Genomic DNA, 22,669 nt, shown 5'->3' on the forward strand with positions numbered 1-22,669 from the left:
AGGCGAAATGGGGCGCCCCAGCTGTCAGCCGCCCCTCTCGACCCCACAAGAGTCGGCCTCTCGTTACACTCTCACCTCACCAACATTGGAAAACCATATTTTCCCCCATCACTTGAAAACAACTGGATTTACTTCCCCGTATGTTTACCCAGTGTGTTTAATTCCAAGTAGGAAACTTAAGGAAAAGGAGTGACAACATTTGGTTTATTTAAATCAAAGTCAGCCTTTGGGATCTCCGTGAAAGCAGGAAGTGTTTTCAATAATAAAACAACATGTTTTGCATCATGTATAGTGCAATTGTTCTTTACACACGAACACAAACACATATCCAGTGCTGGTGAAGTTACTAATCAAAGTGATCCATTACAGACAAAAGTGATATGTACTGTTCCAGAAAATACAAATCCCAACCAAGGTTTTGTTGCAACCAACAAGCTGAGTACCCTGTGACTGCCACTCTTTATGCTCAACTGGTTGGTTGAAACAAAACATTGGTCTGGATTTGTACTTTCTCAACTTGAACTTTCCAACTTTGTCTGTAATGGATAACTTTTGTAACTTCCCCAACACTGGTTTTTACCTTTTAATTAATGAAATATTTTTTATTATTGTTAAAGAATGAAATTTTACTGTGTGATAAACTATATCTGACACTCAAAGCTATATCTCAAAAATCCAAAAGGATTCTTGTTCATTACAACTCCATGTTTACTTAATTCCACGAAGAACTCCATCCACTCCTCCATTTTCCAAACTGCTTATCCTTCTGGGTCGCGGTGGGTCTGGAGCCTATCCCATAAGCTATGGACACAACCAAGGACAGGGGGCCAGCCCATCGCAGGGCACACTCACACACCATTCACTCACACATGCACACCTATGGGCAATTTAGTAACTCCAATTACCTTGAACATGTCTTCCTACTGTGGGGGGAAACTCGAGGAAACCTCACGATGACATGGGGAGAACATGCAAACTCCACACACATGTAACCCAGGCGGAGACTGGAACCCTGCCACTAAGAACTCAATTTCTTGATATGGAAGCCTGAAACTTCAGCCTATCATTTACTTATTTGCTTATTTATTTATTACTTTGTTGGACGAGTTGGCCTATCACTATAAGGGCAGCCTTTCCAGGGTGAGCTCCAGGTACACAGAGACCCTGTACTAGATAAGCTGGAAGTAAATAATGGGCTAATCAAGGTGAAATAAAAGGTTTATTTAGTTATTTATTTAGTCATTGAATGGATAGTCTCCATTCAATTTGTGAAATTTTATTTAATGTTGCTGAGAGGGGGGGATTCTCCGACAATAAATTTTGCCAAACCTTCCCATGATAACCTGTGTCACTTCTGTGAGATGGCAAAATGGGTTAAAAACCGTGAATGACACTTATGCACCACATCGTATAAAAAATGGGGCCAGATTGTCAGTCGGAGCCTGGGTGTCAATGAAATCTGTGCAATGTCCGCTTCAAAGATGGCGGTCCCCGAAGAGGATATGTATATGTCACCTTCACCTGTCTGACGCTGCAATAGTATCTTGCATGGGGAAGGATACTTATAGGAATTAGTTATTTACCAGAAGCTGCAATTTATGGGGCTGGTGAACTAGAAGAGCCATGAGATAGCTCGCACTTTAGATGACGTCCACCAATCAGTCACTTTTCTGCCATGGACTTGCAGTGAACAAACCTATCCCACAATGCATCAGGCAGAGACAGAACACTAGCGAAATATGGATAATCCAACACAAAATATATTGCATGTATTGTATAGTATTGCAATAGTTGTTTTTGTCTCGCATATATTGACCTTGTCATATTAATAAATATATAAACAATAAATTAATAAATATAAAGCATAAATATCTTAATAAAATAAATGCAGATTACATCCATCGAAAGGGAAGAAGGGAAAGATGCAACAAAGCATGATAATAAGTCACTGGTTACGAAACAAAATCACATGTTCTTCCTTTTCCCTCTTTTTCACTTCTCTAAGGGTGCTGTTCTCAGGATGCAGTTCTTCTTTTATTTTCATCAATAACAGGCAGAATTTAAGTACCTTCTGGACAGAAAGGACAAATGCCTGCAGATGTAAGTATCTTTTGGTCTTTCTCATCTTCCTCCTCCTCCTCCTCACACTTACTCATCCCTTCCCTGATGTCTGGGGGATACAAGGCAGCCATCTGTCAGTCTGGCTGCCCCCCCCCCCCCCCCCCCCCAGCTCTGACTGAGAATTCATCGACTTTTCTCGCTGTTGTGCTCCAATTGGAGCACAATCTTTGTCCAGACTCCAGTCCATTTGCCTAGCCTCCAGATGGGCAGTCTGAGATTCAACAATTCGTTTAAAAGTAAACATGAAAAAGCATTGTGCAAAACATTTATCATTTTAAAGAACAAACTTAAACAAGTGTGCTACATCACATCTCCTGTATCTCTCAGATGCAGGGCCTGTCCGAGTTTATTCGAGGCCCTAAGCGAAATGTGAATTGGAGTCCTTTGCCCTAACATCCACGCCACTGGCCTTAGTATGATTATCATATGGGGGGGGGTGCTGTTTGTAGCAAAATAAAAAAAAAAAAAAAAACAATAAGAACTTCCACCAAAATTTCAAATAACCAGATTGAATGTTATTTGGGTATAGTATGTGAATGGCAAATGCAGTGCTTTGAAAAGCTGGAGGTAAAGATTAAGAGGATGACTACCAGCAACAGTGAAAATGCCATTGGGGAGACAGGGCAGACTGGAGAAATGCCATAGATATACGGTCACCAGGAATCAAAATGCACTTGACAGCATATCTTAGTGATGATAATCTTCAGCACTGATGGTCTTGCCACTTTGGCTGCAATTAGGTAGGAATTAATGGTAATGATTAATGCTTTTGTCTTGAATTTGAGCCTTTTCATGGAATAAAAGTTTAAGATTAAAATAAACTCAATTAAAAAGGATTCAATTAGAAGAAAGGGAAGCAGTTCAATAAGCAGAGCACATAATGGCAAACAAACACTGGTCGAGTTTGCGCAGCACCTGCATCGTCACTCTGCACCACACTGCCCCCTGGTGTTAACTCGTCATGTCGCTGTCCATGGTGCGTTTCATTGGACCATCCGTTACCTTAACCAGTATCTGTGTAATGTAGGCCTGTCACATAAGCCAGTAGTGTATATCCAATTGTCTTTGGCTAAAAGTCCATTCTAATAATATTATTTATATCATAATTATAAACAAATGTTGTTTCAAACTTTGGCTATTAGAACGGTTTATTTTTTATGCAGTTCTTTCATGTGGCTAACTCAACTATAGGCCTGCATTTCAAGTAAGTAATCCAGATGTTAAGCTATAGATTAACCGATTTATGATATGCATACACACACGCACACACAAGATGTCAGCCACCATCTAGTTTCTCTTACTTTCCAGACTCTTGAAACCAACATGCGCTGGTCGATTGCACGAAGGATTAAAGTAAGATTCTCCCATGTTTAGTTTTTATTGTCTGGTCGTGCGTAGATTTTAAATTTTAAGATATTCAGCAGTTGCCTCGTAATGGTGGCAATCATTAAGTTATATTCTATAATCGGATGATCTTTATGTTGCCTGACACTTAATTGTTGCAGTATGTCGGTTTCTTTGGTTTACGTTTCAGAGTATTTCCTATGCTGGTTTCGGGCTTTTTAACGACCTATTTCTGTTGATATCCGAGCCAGCTGTGTACGGTCAGAGACCACAGTCTTCCCACGCAGTAAGTCTATCCGTCCATTCACCTATCCATCTCTCTGATAACCGCTTATCCCGATCAGGGCTGCTGGCAAGTCTATCCGTTGTGTTCGGAAGGTCGTTTTTAACATTGCTCTTTAATTCGAGCAAAGAGCAGAATTATGAGCTCCTTGCTCGAGTTTTGTAATTTGCCCAGTCTATAACCATATCCCGAATGAAGGATACTAATTGTGTTAATTCTTAATTGTTTTAATCCTGTAATTAGGTCAGGAAAGTTACTTGAAATAACTATTTACGTGCAGGAAGTTTGTCAATTAATCGTTGCGTGCCAAGTGTGTTACGTAAATGCTGTGTAGTCAATGTTATTGGTGAAATTGAGCAATTCGCCCAGCAGGAGGCATCCTTCAGCTAACCCTCAACTAAACTAACTCTCTTACTCTTGCATTATACTAATTGTAGTGTTAACTGATTATGTTACTTTCCTGTAGCCTGATTAATGTTTCCTAATGTAACCCTAACTATCTTATTAACAATTCATGTTCTGTCTTCCTTTCCTCCACTGCCTCTATTATCTTTCATGAACAGACCATTGTGAGTATGTGATACAACATCTATGATATCTACAGTACATGCGTTAATTTTCTGTTTACATTATCGTTATCGTGGAGAAATACATTTCTGTCAAGGGAGTGTATTTATCCATCTATATATATACACTACATAAAATATGACAAGATCTCTGAGAAAATCAAGTAAGATAACATGGAAAGGTAAACTTGTATGAAGAGTCAAAATACAAAAAGAGTCAAGAAGGGTGAGAGCATCAGCTTCTCTCAGTACCAAACACATTAATATATCCTGTATATAATAAACATGGGTAGATCTCTTCGTGTGCTTTTTATAATAACCCAGAAGACTTATTATTTCACGATATGTAGTGATGTGCCTACAATCAATTGCACAAGCAGAGCAAAGTTTCAAAATCCAAAATAACATTGTCTAAAATACACGGACTAGAAAGTTATTACTTCATATTGAAATTGTCTATTTCCTGATCTTTGTTAATTTCAGCTTCCCCCTGCTAAGTATGGCGGCAGATACACAATGACATTGATACCTGGTGATGTCATTGGGCCAGAACTGCTTAACCATGTCTGTAGTCTCTTCAGGTCTGTTAAAAGTCTGTCTGTAAAATCTCAAGTCTAGTTTTGAGCACAGAGGGTTAGGGTAAGGGTTAGGATGTTATGTTCTTTGCAATGCTGCTAATCACCTTCAATAGTCCAGAGATGCAGTATGTGTAAGAGAGATTTGTATGGCCGGTATTGGGCTGTGGAGAACAGGTGTGTTAGCAAATGTTCGTGATGCCTATTAACAGGTTTGCCTGTGTCCTAGTGGACATTGAACTGGTTCATGTAAATTCTTCAGCAACAACTGAAGATTACATTAACAATGCCATTATTGCCATCCAACGCAATGGCGTCGCGCTCAGTGGTCAGCTACTTTTTTCATATAAGTGTGACTAACAAATAATCTTCAAAAGAATCAGTTTGACGGACTAATGAAGAAATTAAGTGGACTGACATCCAAAGGCACATTAGCAATGCAGGGAAATCAACATTGTTTAATTTGTAAATTTTTTTCTGTAGGCAACATTGAAACCAACCATAATATGCCCCCGTCTCACAAATCCAGGAACAACTTGTTATGGTAACAATGAAACTTCTGTGCTGACATGCAAATATGTTGCAACCACAATCCTGCAAATGTCAACAAAAATGAAATCTCCACTGTCACCTAAATATTGTCTTTTTGGTATCATTGTAAGAAATTTCCCAAATATTTTGGGAACTGACACCTGTGTCCCTCTCTTAGAATAAACGTTGACCTTTATGCTAACGTAATACACAGTTAGTCCCTACCTGGGGTGAGAATTTGCCATTTGAGATATCAGCATCTTTATCATCAGAGAGAACACTGAGAGTGAATACAGCAGTCTGGAGCATGAGAGGTTTATGGGTATACTTTGTGTTTCTGGTAGCGTTGGCCAAATGAAGCTTCAGGAACCACTTGCTGTATTTTCTGACCCCCACTAGATGGTGCTCTCTGTTCAGAAAAGGGCTCAAAGCATGCCACAAAGCAAATCAAGAGCACCATCTAGTGGCATCAAAAATACAGCAAATGATTCATGAAGCTTCATTTATCTATCACTAGTTTCTGGCTCTTTTCGCTGCTCTTTGTGTTTCACTGTCAGTCTCTATCAGAGAATGTCAGGAGTGGTGGAATGCCTGAAAATTATCACTCAGTCCAACTCCCTGAGAACTGCTGAGTACGCATTCCAGCTGGCCAGAGAAAAGGGTCATCAAAGGGTCACTGCTGTGCATAAGGCTAACATCATGTAGGTTAATTTCTCTTGTAGTTTGCTGTGGTGGTGTCCAAGTTCATTATGTGGATAAGTGGCACATTTGTTCTTTTGCAGGAAGCTGGGAGATGGCTTGTTTTTGCAATGCTGTAAAGAGGAGGCATCAGGTTATCCTGACATAGCTTTCCAAAGCAAGATTGTTGACAACACTACCATGCAGCTAAGAAACTGACATAATAATGACACTTTATTGATCCTTCATGGGAAAAACTTCTTTCTTTTGTTTCTCAGATTGCTTGCATATGCCAGTATGATATGAGGTGCAGTGCTCAGCACCATGAGTGAGACATATGTACAGGGCACAACACATATATGCATGCACATCATAACTGTATTAGCATCTAGGTCCACAGACTTGACTGTGAAACAAAAGCAGCACACCTGATCTGACCAGAAGTGTTAGTAAAGAGGTCTCTCATATGAACTATGAATTGTTCTAACCCTTGTGCTATAAACCACTAACCATTCTAACCTTAGCTTTATTCTTCTTTTACATAATGTTTTACAAATAATTATTTTTTTTGCAGAAGATATAAAAATATAGGACGGTGATTTCAACGTTTCCTAACATAGATTTTCTAAGGAGTTAATCGGGGAAATGGAAATCAGTACAATTAATTATTGATCTAAATTTTTTGCAACGATCCGTTCAAGATGTTGCAAAAAACCGAACATCCTTCAGTCTTTCATGCTGCTTATACAGTACATGAAGAACCTCATTCCCGTGTTACTGAAAGCACACCATTTCTGCCGTGCAGAGGGAAGCCGCACGTGTCCCACGTCCGGCTCTCCCCTAGCAGCATACGGCAGACATTGGAGGTCTGAGCACTGCCTGAGATGTCATGCAGTCCATCATTAAAGCAATTCAGGGTGGCGGCCCATGGACCAGGAAGTTGTACTGAGTTCACAAGCAGGCTGTTAAAATCTATGAGATTTACCAGTGAACAGTCAGATACCGACTTATCTACCAAACATTGCTTAACACACAGATGATGTACTGAACACTGGTAAATGTATAGACAACAGTAACCACAATATTACTGCTGTCCAGTTTGTATGATGAATATGAAGAGCATTAAGCTATTGTTTAAATTACAGATGAATATGGAATTATGTTGCTCTTGAAAGTTCATAGTGTTGCACCGGTGTGACAACATCAGTGAGGCATATTTAAGAATGAAAACACTGTTTGTTGTTACAGTGGGTACATGTTTTTCACTCTTAGTACATTGTTCAGTAAATTATAGATATTCAGTATTTTATTATAAAATAGGCTTGGTTTTAATAATTTTGCCCCACTGTAGGCTAATGTAAGTGTTCTACGCATGTTTAAGGTAGGCTAGGCTATGATGTATGTTAGGTGTACTGTATTAAAATTCAATTTCACCTTACAATGCTTCTGCCTTATGATCAGTTTTCGGAACGTAACTTCATCCTAACCTGGGGAGAGGCTGTAATGAATAAGACAGACTGAAGCATTGCTGTATTATTACATGTCTGTGAACTGGAAGAGTGGTGGAGCTACTTTTTATGTCAATTTCTCATTTATTAGTTTCATTTATTAATTTCCTGTGAATAATTTGATGCTACAATGATTCTGGATGTTATGCCAGAAAGCAGGTCTCTCTCTCTCTCTCTCTCTCTCTCTCATGTACACACATAGACATGCAAGTCTGTTTATAGTAAGCAGACACTTCCAGAACCAACCTGGAAGTGAACCCATTAGCATGTAACCCTAGAGGTGTGTTACAGATGAACCATTTTATCAAGGAGAGACTCTTTGCCACTGAAAGCTCATAATGTAATGGAAGGTTTGGATGCAGACCGACTGATATTCATAAGTAACTTTGATATTTACAGCAAGGGCTCTCAAATCATTTCGGATTACGAAATCTGTTTCAGTACCAGACATTTGAAAGGTTAAATGCAGCAGATCAAGCAAATAAGCTGAAGTGTATAGCCTTAAAATGGGCATCTAATTTTTTCAAAACAGCAATCTCATTATAGGGTTCATGGTAAAGTAGAACTTGTGTAACTGTTTTGTACTGTTAGTGCTCACTGTTAGGAAGCCTGCCATCGTTTGGTTAAAGAATATGACACATTAATCATGTCCATCATCCTCAGGCCGCTTTGTCTGGTGAGGGTCGTGGTCAGTTGGGCAGAAGCTTCTTTTGGCCAGTTTCTAGTTCATTCTGAAGATCCCCAGATGTTCTCAAGCCAGCTTTGAGATATAATCCTCAAGAACCTCTGCCTGCTCGACATGCTCGGAACAGCTGCCTTGGCATCCTTGTAAGACGTCGAACCACTTCAGCTGGCTCCTCTCGAACCGAATGAGAGGCCGATCTGTATCAGAATCTCTCTAGATCTCTGAATTCCACATTTTATTATGGAGGGAGAACCCAGCAAACATGTGGAAAAGCCTCATTTCAGCTGCTTGTACTCACAATCTTGTCCTTTTAATCATTACCCACAGCTCATGACCTTAGGTGAGGACAGAAAAATGGATTCTTCCACTTCACCACCACCTGTTCAGCGCCTTCGAACCTGCAACCTCCAGACATATCCACCTGTCATTCTCCTGTTCCTTACTGTCTCTCTATGGCCTTTGCAAACTCCCCCAATGCTTGAACTTTTACTTCTGTGCCTGCCTACACTGTAGCCTTGCTGGCTGCCCTGTTAGTACCTTAGACGGCACTCTAAGTTCGCTTTGAGGCATGTTTTAAGCTTTTTTTTTTTTAACAGCAAATCTAGTGGTGTCAGAAAATACAGCAAATGGCTCATGAAGCTTTGTTTGGCCATTGCTACCTTTTACATTGTACTTTTCAACCAGTAAACTGCTATTGGTTTTGAGTGCTTAAAACTCAACTCTTTTACTATACAAATTTTTATACTGTCATATTCAAAACTAAAGAGCAAGCAGTAATCCATGCACTGGCAGCTATCAGCCCATAGATGATTACATCTCTCTGATAAAAAGAATTTTGTGAGCAAAGTCGTCATGATTCATATTATTATGCATGTAATTACTGTGTAGGTTCTGGACACAGCAGAATGGAACAAAGGTACCAGATATTGCAAAATGCTGAGGATCCTGGACTTATACGGAAATGGCTGGCATTCCAGAGTGCAAGAAGGAAAACTGCTGCTAGACCCAAGTGCAGGGCCCCAACTCAGTTCTTTTATGAAAGCTAACCAAATGAGCAAATGTCTGTGATGAAACGTGGCTATTAAGCACCTAAACTGACCTGCAGTGTGTGACAGAGTATGTAGGCAGACTAAAACGTGCAGACCAGGGAAGTGGGTTAGTGCTGTTGTACTCTTAGTATAATGTGCTTAAGATTATAAAACATCCAAAATGCCCGCACTGCATAACTAATGCATCACAATGACTGCATAGGAAAGGTAATACAGAATTTCCAATAATGCATTGCCAGCTCATTCGACTCTAGGTGAATTAAGGAGTAAACAAGGTCGCACTTCTTTGAGCTGATGTCATAGACTTGAAGGAGATACATGCACAGTCATGCTGAAGGATGTTTTTTATTTACTTGACAAATAAGTTGAAGAAATGATCATAAAACTTATTAGGATCCCATTTACATTTTTTTAACAATGAAATATGAGCATCGGCAAGGTCAGATTATGTAGTCTGCTATGCAAATGATGACATTGGACACAACAATTTCATGTCAAGATAGAACAGAGGCCAGTACACACTATCCCCATACCTGTGGCAAGAATGATATTGAGTTAAAAGGAAGTGATACATGAATTGATTGCATCTTCCACCCACTTATTCTGTTTAGGTTACTTGGAGTATTTATGAACAAAGAGCACCATCTAGTGGGATCAAAAAATACAGCAAATGGTTCACGAAGCTTAATTTGGCCATCACTACAGACCACACACACACAGTTCAGAGGAACTATTTGAACCCCCCAGTCCTAGCAGTATAAGGCAAAGGTGTCAACCAATGTGACATCATGTCACTGCTTACTTAATATGCTATCAACAGCACATTTGTGAAGATGCCTGCTCAGTTTGGCTTATATTGAAAAGTGGCTTGTTTGAGGTAACTTACCACGTTCACTCCAATAGCCGATAACACAGTTACAGTTAATATACAGGGATTCGCTGATGGTCTTTCCTATGCTTGGGTTACAATTTTCCCCTGTTTGCATATCAGTGACTACGTAGAACAGCAGGAGGACAATACTTTTGTGCTGGACCCTGGAAATACACTTTGACACGCTCAACTTAATTTGAAAATGCTCTCTTTCATGGTGCATCCATAGGGAATCCTAAGTTATCTTCCAAAGACTTTTATCTTTCACTGACGTAAATAATCCGTTCACAAACCCTTACATAAATCAAATTTTATGTAAGTCGAATTTACTTTGCCATCCAATTCAAAACACTTTATAGCAAGAAACACTTAAATAAAAAAAATACATGCTAAAAGACATTAAATAAATGAAAAGTGTAAATTAACTTCCGTAAGCTACACATCTCAGGCGAATTTACATAAATCGAATTAACGTAACTGGAGAGCCGCCTGTATGATGCGACTTCTTAGTCATTTTGAAGGAAATCGCCTCATCTCGTGGAAGTCGCCCATATTACAATTCTCTAGAATGATTCCGTGAAGGTGTTTAATGTACATTGCATGAAATTTGCTTATTTGTAGGTTGGCCTATATTAAACATACAGTACTGCGCAAAAGTCTTAGGCAGTCCAAAGAAATGTTTAAAGCTGTTTATCTGGGTAGCAAGTGTACTTTGGTTTAGAACAAAAACACAATTTAACATTAGAACATGTGCAAATTAAGAGTAACACAATAAAAAACTAGCAATAATTTCTTCTGTTTTCTACAAAGTTACTGATATCTAGTTGGATGGCTAGATGAACACCGCTTCAGTTCCCAAACTTCTCCTCAGGGGCACCTCAGCCGTTCCACGATTTTCTTAAATTTTACCAACAGCTCAATTAATTAATTAAATATATTGCTTTTAAAAAATCAGTGACAGATTGACTAGCTGTATGAGATGTGCTAGTGGACAAGTAAAACAATACATGGCTGCACTGGACGGTCGCTGCAAATACTAGGATGATTTTAGCAGAGGTTCTTTAATGGTTATAAGCTGACACACTTTGACAGGTACGGTATAATATCATAGTTTTACACCAACACCAGGATAATCTAAATATAATTTTCTTTGCCTGCCTAAGACTTTTGCACAGTACTGTACGCGTATGTAACTTTTCTCTCGTATTGGAACAGACGACTTTGTCGTCCATTTCTGATCAAATTGAAACTGATTAAGTGAAGCTGAAGGCGAGCAGAACCTCCTCTCTCAGTGTAGCGCCAACTACGTGTAAAACTAACGGTCCAGATTCGCAACTGCATTTAATATGTAATAATATGCAAAATATTAACCAAGTGGATTAACAGGAGGGTTAGGAATGATAAATAAGACAAACAAGTAACTGGTGTGGTCATGGTCATGCTACAGAAGGAGACAGGATGGTCAAGTGGACGTGGCAGGCAAGACATGACATTCTTCAGTGTTGTTCAATGTTGTAAAATTCTGTTCTGTTTCAAGTGTGCCTGTCATTCTGCTGACCTAGTCATGATTCAGCCACAAATTAACAATATCAATTAACAACCTAGCAAGGAGCGATAGTGACAGGTTAAAGTCCATGCAACATCAAAGGAAACTGTTTCAATACCAAAGGCACAGTTAAAGGAGTTCAAATGTACAGGCAATTCAACGACCAAAACCAACTTTACTTAATGCCAAAAACTGCAATTACTCACCACAGACTTTCTTTCACTGACTCCATCCATCCATCCATCCATCCATCCATCCATCCATCCATTTTCTGAAACCGCTATCCCGGAGGCGCAAGTCAGGGAACAACCCAGGATGGGCCGCCAAACTCAACTGCCTCTTATTATTAATAAAAAATAAAGCGAGACAAGTCATATGAACAACATCCCTGAAGAAAGGGAAGAGATTAACTGTCAATGATCCCATTAAAGGTCAATTGAACATATAAGTATTTTCAATCACAAGAGATTTTGAACAATCTTGGCTACACTTTCAAGAGAAAATAAGTTTGTTGGTATTAGCAGACTGCATAGACTTGGCCAGTCTGAGGAACAGACCTTGATGTATACTGCCAGTGAACGCATTTCCCCATTCTTCATCCACCATCCATAAATGCTTATCCTATACAGTGTCGTAGATTTACTGGAGCCAACACAAACATGAACAGGGAAACTACAAATAAACACACATTCCAATCCCCAGTCACAAAGTTGTGAGGCTACAGAGCTTCTCAGTAAGCCGTAATGTTGCCCTGCCACCCTCACGCACACCTCATATTGACTTTATGGGAAAAAGCAGCAAATACTTCATAAGCCTTAATAAGCTTGAGAAGAGGTTTGAAACTGAAGCAGTGTTCTTCTATCCATCAAAAAAAATATCAGTAACATTTTGGAGAACATTGTTGCTTTTCATCTGCATATATGCTAATGTCAAATGATGTGTTTTTTCTAAACACTACTTATTACCCGGATACTGTAAATAGCTTTTGCACAGTACTGAACAGTATGTATTTGACAAAATGTATCAATCAGAACTTAAAAGAATTAGAAAAAAATTGGCCTCAGTGCTTTATCCGTGATAGACCCAATGACCCAAAGTATGTTTAGAACATAAACCTATTAAAATATAAAGGCAAGACTAATCGGTCAACTGGACGAACACAGTAAAGGGGAGGTTAAAATGAATTACTTGTGATATTAGACAAACTTTTCTCTACTTCTCTACGAGCCATCTATCTCAGAACTGCAGAGCTACATTGTCATCCGGTGCTTCCTGTTTCATAACAGGAAGAGAGCTAGCAGCCTGTCCTTATCTAGTCTGGCATATCTGCATAGTTAAAGGTTTAGTGACCACAATCGTGCTTGTTTTTTCATGGCAACAGATGTGACCAGAGGAAAAAAATGTCCAAAATTTCCAATAAATACCAAACGGCCAATCGGAAATGTGGTGTAAAGCTGACAGACTTTTAATAGTACAACACCCAGACATCTTAATTTGTACGTATACATTCTGCAATCCTATGACATTTCCTGTAAGAACAACATTTACCGAAATTCTTTCATGGGAACATTCAGAAAAAAACATTTAGAGATGGTATCTTTCCATGGGAAATGTCAGAGCAGGCCCAAGCATGTTAGTTTAAACATAATTTAAATTTATCAGATCCTAACCAGAAACGTACTTTTGCCTTTTTTGAAAACCAAAAAATAACAAGCAGAAAGTCATCTAAGTTCTGTATTGCTGTAGCTGGGATTAATTTAAAAAAATAATAAAATAAAAAAAAATAAAATATATATATATATATATATATATATATATATATATATATATATATATATATACACACACTCACACACACACACACATATACAGTACTGTGCAAAAGTCTTTGAAAATGATGCTTAAATTATCCTCGTGTTGGTGTAAAACTATGATATTATGCCTGTCAAAGTGTGTCAGCTTAGCCATTTCAGAACCGCTGCTAAATCATTCTAGTATTTGCAGCGACCGTCTAGTGCAGCCGTGTATTTTTTGACTTGGCCACTAGCACACCTCATAGTTAGTCAATCTGTCACTGACTTTTTAAACCAATATATTTTATTATTTAATTGAGCTGTTGGTGAAATTTAACAAAATTATGGAATGGCTGAGGTGCCCCTGAGGAGAAGTTTCGGAACTGAAGCGGTGTTCATCTAGCCATCCAACTAGATACCAGTAACTTTTTAGAAAACAGAAGAAATTATTACTAGTTTTTATTGTGTTACTCTTAATTTGCACATGTTCTAATGTTAAATTGTGGTTTTTGTTCTAAGCCAAAGTACACTTGCTACCCAGATAAACAGCTTTAAACATTTCTTTGGACTGCCTAAAGACTTTTGCACAGTACTGTATATAGTATATATATGTGTGTGTGTGTGTGTCTGGGTGTGTGTGTGTGTACGTGTGAGTGCCTGTTATTATCTCGTTTTGAGAGGAAATTTACATATGCAAAGACAAATCACTTTATTTTGTCTAATTACTTTAGACAAATCACAAGACAACAAAAAAAAGCAAAAAAAAACAAAAAAAGCAAATTTCCAAAACATGTTTTTGAGGACATTTCTGTGGACTTTTGCATTTTGGAAATGCAATGAATGTTCTTCACTGGAGTACATAAGAACTAAGTGAGTATTTCCTGATACTATAACAGATGACGAGGAAGCATGACTGGTGATTTTCAGGATTTTGTGAATTCAGATTTATAAATTACTTATGTGACCAAGTGTTGAACTAAATATAAACTTTCCACTGTACCTTAAATCTCACATATATTAATATTCTTTTCTTAATCAATATTACTTTGTTTAGTAGCTACTAGACTGGTTTATCTTGTCAGGCATGTTTGTGTCTCAAGATCCAAAATTTTACTTTTATTGGTCATTTTTCTGCTTAGCTGATGCTTTTGACAATTTGTATGACTAGATATTTTGATAGAGAAACGTATAAGGGCCCTTCAATGTTCAAATGTTCTAATCCTGGGCCGCACTAGAAATTTGAGCAAACAACATGCAAATACTGCTGCTTGACCACCTGGTCATCTGCTGCCCTTTAAATTCCTCTGAAAAGGTTATATTATTACTACAGAAAAGATTTAGGGCCATCATAGAGAAGAAGCAAATAATTAATTTTGTCATTGAAGTCAAATTTTTGAGATTACAAAACCAAAATGTTAAGATTATAAAGTCAAAATACACTTTTGAGATTATAAAGTCAGAATAAGTTTCAAGAAAAAAGACTAAAACTTTGATTACAAAACCAAAAACTGTCATGATTAAAATAGTAAGTTTTGAGGTATAAGTTGAATTCTACATGAATTTGCATTTTGTATGGAACAAATCCAGAAAGCAGCTGAATGTGAGGCATCTGTATGGTGTCGTCATGTACTGTAAGACAATTCACCTCCTACTGATATCTCACAGTCACTCACAGATTTCTACTGTTTAACTTTCGAGTTTTTCCTGGAAAGTTTATTTCAACTTTAATTTTGAAAGTTTATTTTGATTTTTTCTGGAAATTTTATTCTGACTTTATGTCAAAAGTTTATTTTGACTTTATGATTTTTTAATTTTGGCTTTATAAAGTTTCGACATTATGATTTCAACATTTTTTATTTTAATGTCAAAATTGTTTTTTTAGTTTGTTTGTTTTCATTTTGGTGGCTCTAAAGCTCTGCTGTACACAGCAGCGTAGATTTGGATAAGGACAGTAGGAAAACGTCCCTACCAATATTCCAGTAAAACCATCCGTATTCAGGGGGGCAGGCGGCTCGGGGCTGATTTTGTTCCTACCAAACAACAATTTGTTCATACAGCTAAAGATTTTACAAAATTATTTTAAAGCAATATGCCTGAGTGCAGAGGCGATTCTATGGACACTGAGGGCCATGGGCAAAAAACTCCATGGGACCCTCCAGCTCTATTAAGTGTAAATTTATATCAACAAAGAGAATGTAATAAACACAATTCCTTTATTTTCACTTTAATGTGAAAAACAGAATACACAAAAACAGCAGATTGGTCGTCGCAATGTATTATGTAATCGGTCCAGCTCAGGGGCCCTAGGCAGTCTCCTGCCTTGCCTGTCTTGTCCCTACACCTTTGCCTAAGTGCAATCCTGTCTTGTGGTGTGTACTGCCTGGGATTGGCTTCAGGCTGCCTGCCCTGCTAGCCCAAACCTAACCCCTCACCCAGATCAGCAGCTGAAAGATGCATGGGTGGATTTCTTTATTTTATATATATACAGAACAAAAACAAGCATAAAAACAATCTGTTGTCGAAAGTCACTTCTTTGGCCAGATACTTTATAATGTGAATGTAAAAATATTTTTTCTTATTTGATGATCTTTTAAAGCATAACAGCCCTGTAGTCATATTATGTTAGTTTATTAATCTGGATGCTCTTAGGTAAATAAAAACATTCGTGACATAAACACACTGGACCGGTTGCTACAATGACATCATCTGACAAATAGGTGGTCTTAATAAGACCCGTTAGGCGTAAGGAAAGATCGCAGAGAAGAAGCCGGGCTTAGGGAGTGTCGCCGAGAGACGTTTTCCTCTGCTTTGTCTTATATATTGTCATATATTTGTCGTTTTCTTTTTTATTGAAAAGTGAAGAAAGTACCGTCATGTTAAAATTGCTTGTATTTTCGGCATGTATAGCTCTCCACTCCGCCTCTTCATTGCCAACTCCATCCTCGCCAACTGTTTGTAAGTATTTTCCCTTTTTTTGAAATAACTTCTTCAAAAACAATGCATTGTAAGGTTCGCTGAGGGTATTATTATATAAGGCTTAAAGTCTTTCAACTTTTAGCTTACATAAATACCACCAGGAATTTACTCCCGCGTTCGCTCTATGATTCATGTCTTTGATCCATGACATTGTGTTTTTAGTCTAATACATTAATTAAAGGGGTACCCTATTTTTTCACACCTGAGCAAAACCTTTGTCAAAAACAAAAAAAAAAACGTTCCCCCTATCCAGTGTAAAAGAACAAATTTATCTACGTGGTTAGAGTCGCGGGGTAAATAAATATTTGTGAAATAAATATGCATATGTAAATTCAAAATACTGTTTTTATTTTGACTTTTCTGTCTCTCTTGCGGTTTGTACCCTGGCCTTACATTTCTCTCTCGCACTGTTAACATACGTTTATTCCGGTCATACGTAGGCTATAGAACATTTTTACTTCGTTTTTTAAAATATAGGCCTACATAAAAGTGCGTTGTTTATCCGAAATGAAACCGTACGGAATCTTTCTTTGTAAAACAGTCTGATGTGTGCTGTAACATATTTTTGACGCATTACGTTATCGTGTTCTCACATATAAAATACGTTTCGGCTACAGAAATACTGATGCTCCTGTTTAACCTAGAGTAAATCCACTCGAAATAATACGCGTTTAGTTGGAAAATACCGTTTTTTTTTCTCTGGCACATGAACTTTGGTCCATAGGTTCATGCTTGTTCCATGAAATTCCCAGCTTGCGTGCTACACCCTTATCAATTAAGAGCAGTCGTCTTCTCAGAGATGTAGGAATTGTTGAAGTTACAAAGTCTGCACTCTGCAGAATGAATCGTTATAAATTTATGATGTTGATTCATACCCCAATTCAGTTTCATTTAACACATGACAAAGATTCTGCCAAATTTGAATTAGCAGGTAAAACCGTTACATCAAACCAAGCGCTCGTATTCTTAATAAGCTGTATCAACAAATGAAAATGGCAGTTTAAAAGTCCAGTTTAATATTGGATATTCGCTGGATAGTCAGCTTTAGCTTACCTTTATCTCAGAAATGACACCACCAAAAATCACTAGACTAATATTTTCTGTTTCAAGAGAATATACATATTCTACTACAACAATATACACTGACTGATATGTTCATTTGGTATCGTCGTTATTCAGTGTTTTCCGCGAAACCCATAAACCAGGGTTAGAAGAGCAACCTATTGTTAGGTACACAAAATGTATTCAAAATATACGAGAGAACCAAGTATTGCTACTGTAGTATATCTGCTATGATTTTCTAACAGGCAAATCTATGGAAGTAAATTAATGACAAAAGTCGTTGATGAAAAAAAAACACGTTGAATTACACTTATCAAATAAAAAAGCATTGCATTATTGATGCTTTGAATTTTTGGGGATTGTAATTTAATATGTGTATACATTTAAACATTTTAACAGAAAACATTTCAATTGTAATTTCATTGCTTAAATATTCAGTACAAAAATATTCGGCTTCCAAAATTCAGTTCCAAAACATACGTATTTTAAAGTGCATGTTTATAATTCAACCACATGAATTCAGTTAATTTAATTTCGCCTCAAAATAAATTTGAAAAGAAGAAATTCAGTTGAAAATATTCCATGTGTTTTATTCGCATCTTTATTATTCAAGCAGTAATATTCAGTCGTCTTATTTACGGTTTACAATATTCAGCCCCGTTATTTTCGCTGTTTCAAATACGCTGCCAGAATTTCAGTGGTTTAAAATACGGTCCGAAATTCAACCCTCTACATCCAGGACCAGCAGGATGACTAATAGACTGCCGATAGAGTTCGTCTGACTGCTGTCCAAAATGGAGCCAGCGGGAAATACAATCGAACCTCGTTACTAAGTACAAGACGGGATATCAAAAACATGTACGTTATAAGCATAGAACGTTGTAACCACTTAGTGCAAGATGGATGAAAGAACTCACGAAATATCCATGTAAATGATAAAACTTTAATGGAACAGACCTTTAAATTGACTAGAAAGCAAACGAACACATTATTACTTGTCAAATAATTTGGCAAAGCTCATTTGGATACTTGAAATTTTCCTTAAATTACTCACGATTACTTAGTGCCGGCCGGCGATAAACGGCAACGAAAATACACAACGGCTGGTCAAAATGGATTTTTAAAATAAACATTCGCATCCAAATTGGCATTTGGCCTGAAAATATTAATGAAATGTTGGTCAAATTAAATCATAAAATCCTTTACTTCCATTATTATTCTGAATTCACAATTACCGGCATGACCGGTATTTCACAAGGTTTAATAAACAAAGAATACGCACGCAACACTTAACAAGCCATTACTACGCAGTCCAGTAACGGTCGGTCAAGGCAAATCATTTAACGCGGGAAGTTACAACGCAATAGACAAATGTGCATTGTCGGGCGAAGATCAGGTAGATACAGGTAGATGTAGCGACACAAGTTGTGGTGGGCCGGGAGAGCGCTGTACGTTGTAACGATGGTTAGTTTTCGTATTTTCTCTGGAAATTTGGATGTTGTATCGAAGTTTACGCTGTAAGGGTGTACGCTGTAAACAATGGCTGCTATTGGAATAATACATAGGCTAAAAACGGGAATTAGAAACCTGTACGTTGAAAAGGTGAAAACGTTGTATCCGGGGTACGTAGTAACGAGGTTCGACTGTACAAGTACTGATTGACTTGGCAGCAGATTTTTGTTGATTGTGTTATTTATGTTTCTTGTCGTTTACTAGTCAATCCGATAACTTATTGCGCCCCCAAGTAATAGATTTTATGTAAGTAATTCGCTAGCTGCATTAATTATCACCAAACTTATCTTGCTAACGTAAGATGCCTGCGGGTACCTACAAGGTCCGCTAGCTTGCAAGCTGGCCAGCTAAGTAGTTGGGATGGGATAGTACTGGACTTGGAGACTAACAGGTCCGCGATGTCGGCGATGACACCAGAAGGGACCTTAATAGCACTTTTTGAAAGTATGATATGACTAGTTCATTAAGAAATAGACGGTGTCCAGCTACCTAGCTGGCCAGCTTGCAAGCTAGCGGACCTTGTAAGTTGTATTTACTTTAATATTTTAATATAATAAATATATATTTATACTTTATATATAACAATAATAGATACTTTATTGATCCCAGTGGGAAAATTCTTTTTACGCCTCCCCCAACTTGCTCTCTGTACCTGAGGGCAAGCTGGCTGCAAAGGGCAGCCTCCCATCGCAGCGCCCAGGGAGCCTTTGCTCAAGGACCCTCACATGTGCAGAGGCTGGGCTCAAACCGGTGACCTTCCAATCACAGGCATTTCTAAACTAGTAAATACATATGAAATAATGTATGCCACAAAATCTTTAACTAAGATACTGGTAACATATCTAACATACTGTTCTACCTTGTTTGTACGTCTTGTTTTAAGTATTTTTGAGGCATTTGCAGTTCAATACGAATATCTTCCAAGCGTGGATACGCAAAGGGTGAATGCTTAAAATGCCCCACAATTTTTCTCCCACTGGCAACATCATCACTTACACTTTGTTGTGGTAGCAGCCCCTCCTGCGTCACAAGCTTATGCTATCTGATGTTCCTACGTTTATCTGATGCTCTTAGCGTTAAACTTGAATACCACACAAATCAACAGGAAAGAGCTGTCTTGTGATCGATTGTACAAATTGATTTAACAAGAAATAGGAGCTATCTTTTTGCAAACTGCCGAAAACTAAATAAGTAAGCATCAGATGCGGATCGGTCACATAGGGGAGATACCCAATACTTCTAATAGGTATGGATTGGTGTCAATACCGATCCGAATGTCGGTGAACCTTTACCCTCAAGTAAAGTGGTACCAATTTTAATATCTTAAAAACTAAAGCATAAAAATTCCTACTACACAAACTAGTAAGATGGTTTGGTTAAAATCGGAAATACACGGGATGTCAACTTAACCTAGGTCACACAAGCTTGTGTGGAATGGGTGTAATTAAATATTAGAGAGATTTGTTTTAATTAATTTATACAATTTTGTTATTGCAGTTCCAAGGGTGAGGTCTTTCCAAGGATTCTTAGTGACATCTGAACCCATTGACTATGAGGATTCCTCAGAAGGCAAAGGACATGTCCCCAAACTAAAATTCAACGTCACCAAAGAGGTCAAGGAGTATCTCACTGGTCCTCTGCTCACTGTCTTTGTCCCTTCCATCTACACACTTGTGTTCATCATCAGCATTCCACTTAACACCGCAGCCATCCTCTTCTTCATCGGAAAGATCCGGCCCTCGAAGCCGGCCGGAATTTACATGCTCAATCTGGCTTTGGCGGACCTGTTGTTCGTGTCGCTCCTGTCTTTCAAGATATCCTATCACTTCAACGGCAATGACTGGGTGTTTGGCTCTGCAATGTGCCGCATTGTCACATCTGCATTCTTCTTGAATATGTACTGCTCCATCCTCCTCATAATGTGCATCAGTGTGGACCGTTACCTGGCAGTCATCTATCCTATTGAATCACGGATATGGCGCAGTCCCCTGAAAGCTGTGGCGGTTTGTGGCTTCATGTGGTTCCTGGCATCCGTAGGAGTGACCCCTCTTCTCATGTCCAAGCAGGACCTCCACTTGACCCTGAATATAACCACCTGCCATGATGTGCTGGACATCAATCAGATAAAGGACTTCTATGTTTACTTCTTCACTATCTTCACCTCCATCTTCTTCTTTGTACCCCTAATTGTCACCACCTTCTGCTATGTGCGCATCATCCAGGTCCTCTGCTCCACCAGCACTGTGAAGCACTCCAAGAGGACCCGGGCCATTGTGATGGCTGTCATTGTGTTTATCATCTTTGTGGCCTGTTTCGCCCCCACCAATGTCATCCTGTTCACCCACTACCTGCAGCTCACTCGTGGTTCTTCTGAGAGATCCTACATGGCCTACCTTTTGTCTGTATGCATTGGTAGCATCAACTGCTGCCTGGACCCGCTCATCTACTACTTTGGGTCGTCCCAATGCCAGAAGCAGGTCGCTAGAATCCTGTGTTGTAAGGCTGCGGAAGACAGGAAACAGGCCTCTGAGTACACCAGCTCAAGCAAGATGGACACCTTCCAGGTAAACATAAGCGACCCATACAAAAAGCTGATGATCTGATTCTCCTACAGGGATCTAGAGAGGATGATGCTGACTTGGTTAACATTGAATCTGAAGATGGAAGTTATGTTTCTCTTATTTTTCTATTCCTTTTTGACTGTATTGTTTAAAGAACAGCCAGCTGGCCAACCCCTACCACAACACAGGGCACAAGGCTGGATGTCAGTATAAATATAGTTGTTGTTCTGCTTTTGTTACCCATAATTATTTTGTAACTCTCAGTGTAAAATTAATGTATGGATATTTAATATGAATGATTCTGTACTAGGGCTGGGCGACATCTTAAAAAAAAAACAAAATGCATTATCTTAATTTAAAAAATGGGCGGCACGGTGGTGCAGAGGTTAGCACTGTTGCCTCACACCTCTGGGTTCACAGTTCCAGTCTCCACCATGGCTCCATGTGTGTCGAGTTTGCATGTTCTCCTTGTGACGTTGTGGGGAGTCCAACGGGAAGTTTTAAGTGTGATTTTTATATAGCTTTTTCCTGGGTTATTCCCTGCCATGTGCCTGGAGCTCCCGGGACAGGCTCTGGACACCCCATGACCCTCCATAGAAAATGGATGGATGGCTTTTCATATAACTGTGTGATCACTATTGAACATTTTGCTCTTATACTGTGTGTATATGATAAATATATGTATATCTAATAAATTTTATTTAACCGCAATGTCTTTCAATGTATTGCCTTTTTTATTGATCAATAGATCTTATATAACCACGTAACCAATTAAGGTTACAATGATCCGAGTGGCAGAGAGTGAAAGGACCGGTTTTTCTAAAAAGCACACAGACTAGTTTAACACTAAATGAAATTTGGATCCAAATGGTCTGATTTACATGTTTTCAGAATGTATTGGAGATACGTAGAGTAGTGGAACGAGGAATGACCTTGTAATGAGAAGAGTATATATTCAAATGTAATGGAAAAACCCATTTTACCAGTAACTGCAATTAAGACACAATG

At 38.5% G+C, this 22,669-nt stretch overlaps 1 protein-coding gene and 1 pseudogene across 2 annotated transcripts; both read left to right on the forward strand.

The window, feature by feature from the left end:
• Nucleotides 1–3,082: 3,082 nt before the first annotated feature.
• LOC125747794 (isocitrate dehydrogenase [NAD] subunit gamma, mitochondrial-like) lies at nucleotides 3,083–6,317 on the forward strand (annotated as a pseudogene).
• A 9,947-nt stretch (nucleotides 6,318–16,264) lies between these two features.
• LOC125747866 (proteinase-activated receptor 1-like) lies at nucleotides 16,265–22,372 on the forward strand. 2 transcript variants are annotated; one of them, XM_049023421.1, is made up of 2 exons: nucleotides 16,265–16,505; nucleotides 20,598–22,372. In XM_049023421.1, exons 1-2 carry the CDS (start codon nucleotides 16,424–16,426, stop codon nucleotides 21,701–21,703), a joined length of 1,188 nt encoding a protein of 395 aa, XP_048879378.1. In that variant the 5' UTR covers nucleotides 16,265–16,423; the 3' UTR covers nucleotides 21,704–22,372. The 2 variants fall into 2 exon arrangements, with proteins under 2 accessions (XP_048879378.1, XP_048879379.1); XM_049023422.1 differs by lacking the exon at nucleotides 16,265–16,505 and adding an exon at nucleotides 18,385–18,984.
• Nucleotides 22,373–22,669: the final 297 nt, after the last annotated feature.

The sequence above is a fragment of the Brienomyrus brachyistius genome, chromosome 8 (assembly GCF_023856365.1).
Source record: "Brienomyrus brachyistius isolate T26 chromosome 8, BBRACH_0.4, whole genome shotgun sequence".
Classification (NCBI taxonomy): Eukaryota; Metazoa; Chordata; class Actinopteri; order Osteoglossiformes; family Mormyridae; genus Brienomyrus; species Brienomyrus brachyistius.

Excerpts from the sequence above, each read along its gene's own strand:
- LOC125747866 (XM_049023421.1), top strand. The coding sequence starts at position 16,424 with ATGTTAAAATTGCTTGTATTTTCGGCATGTATAGCTCTCCACTCCGCC. Across the intron at positions 16,506-20,597 it reads TCCATCCTCGCCAACTGTTT|TTCCAAGGGTGAGGTCTTTC; the intron begins GTAAGTATTTTC and ends TTGTTATTGCAG.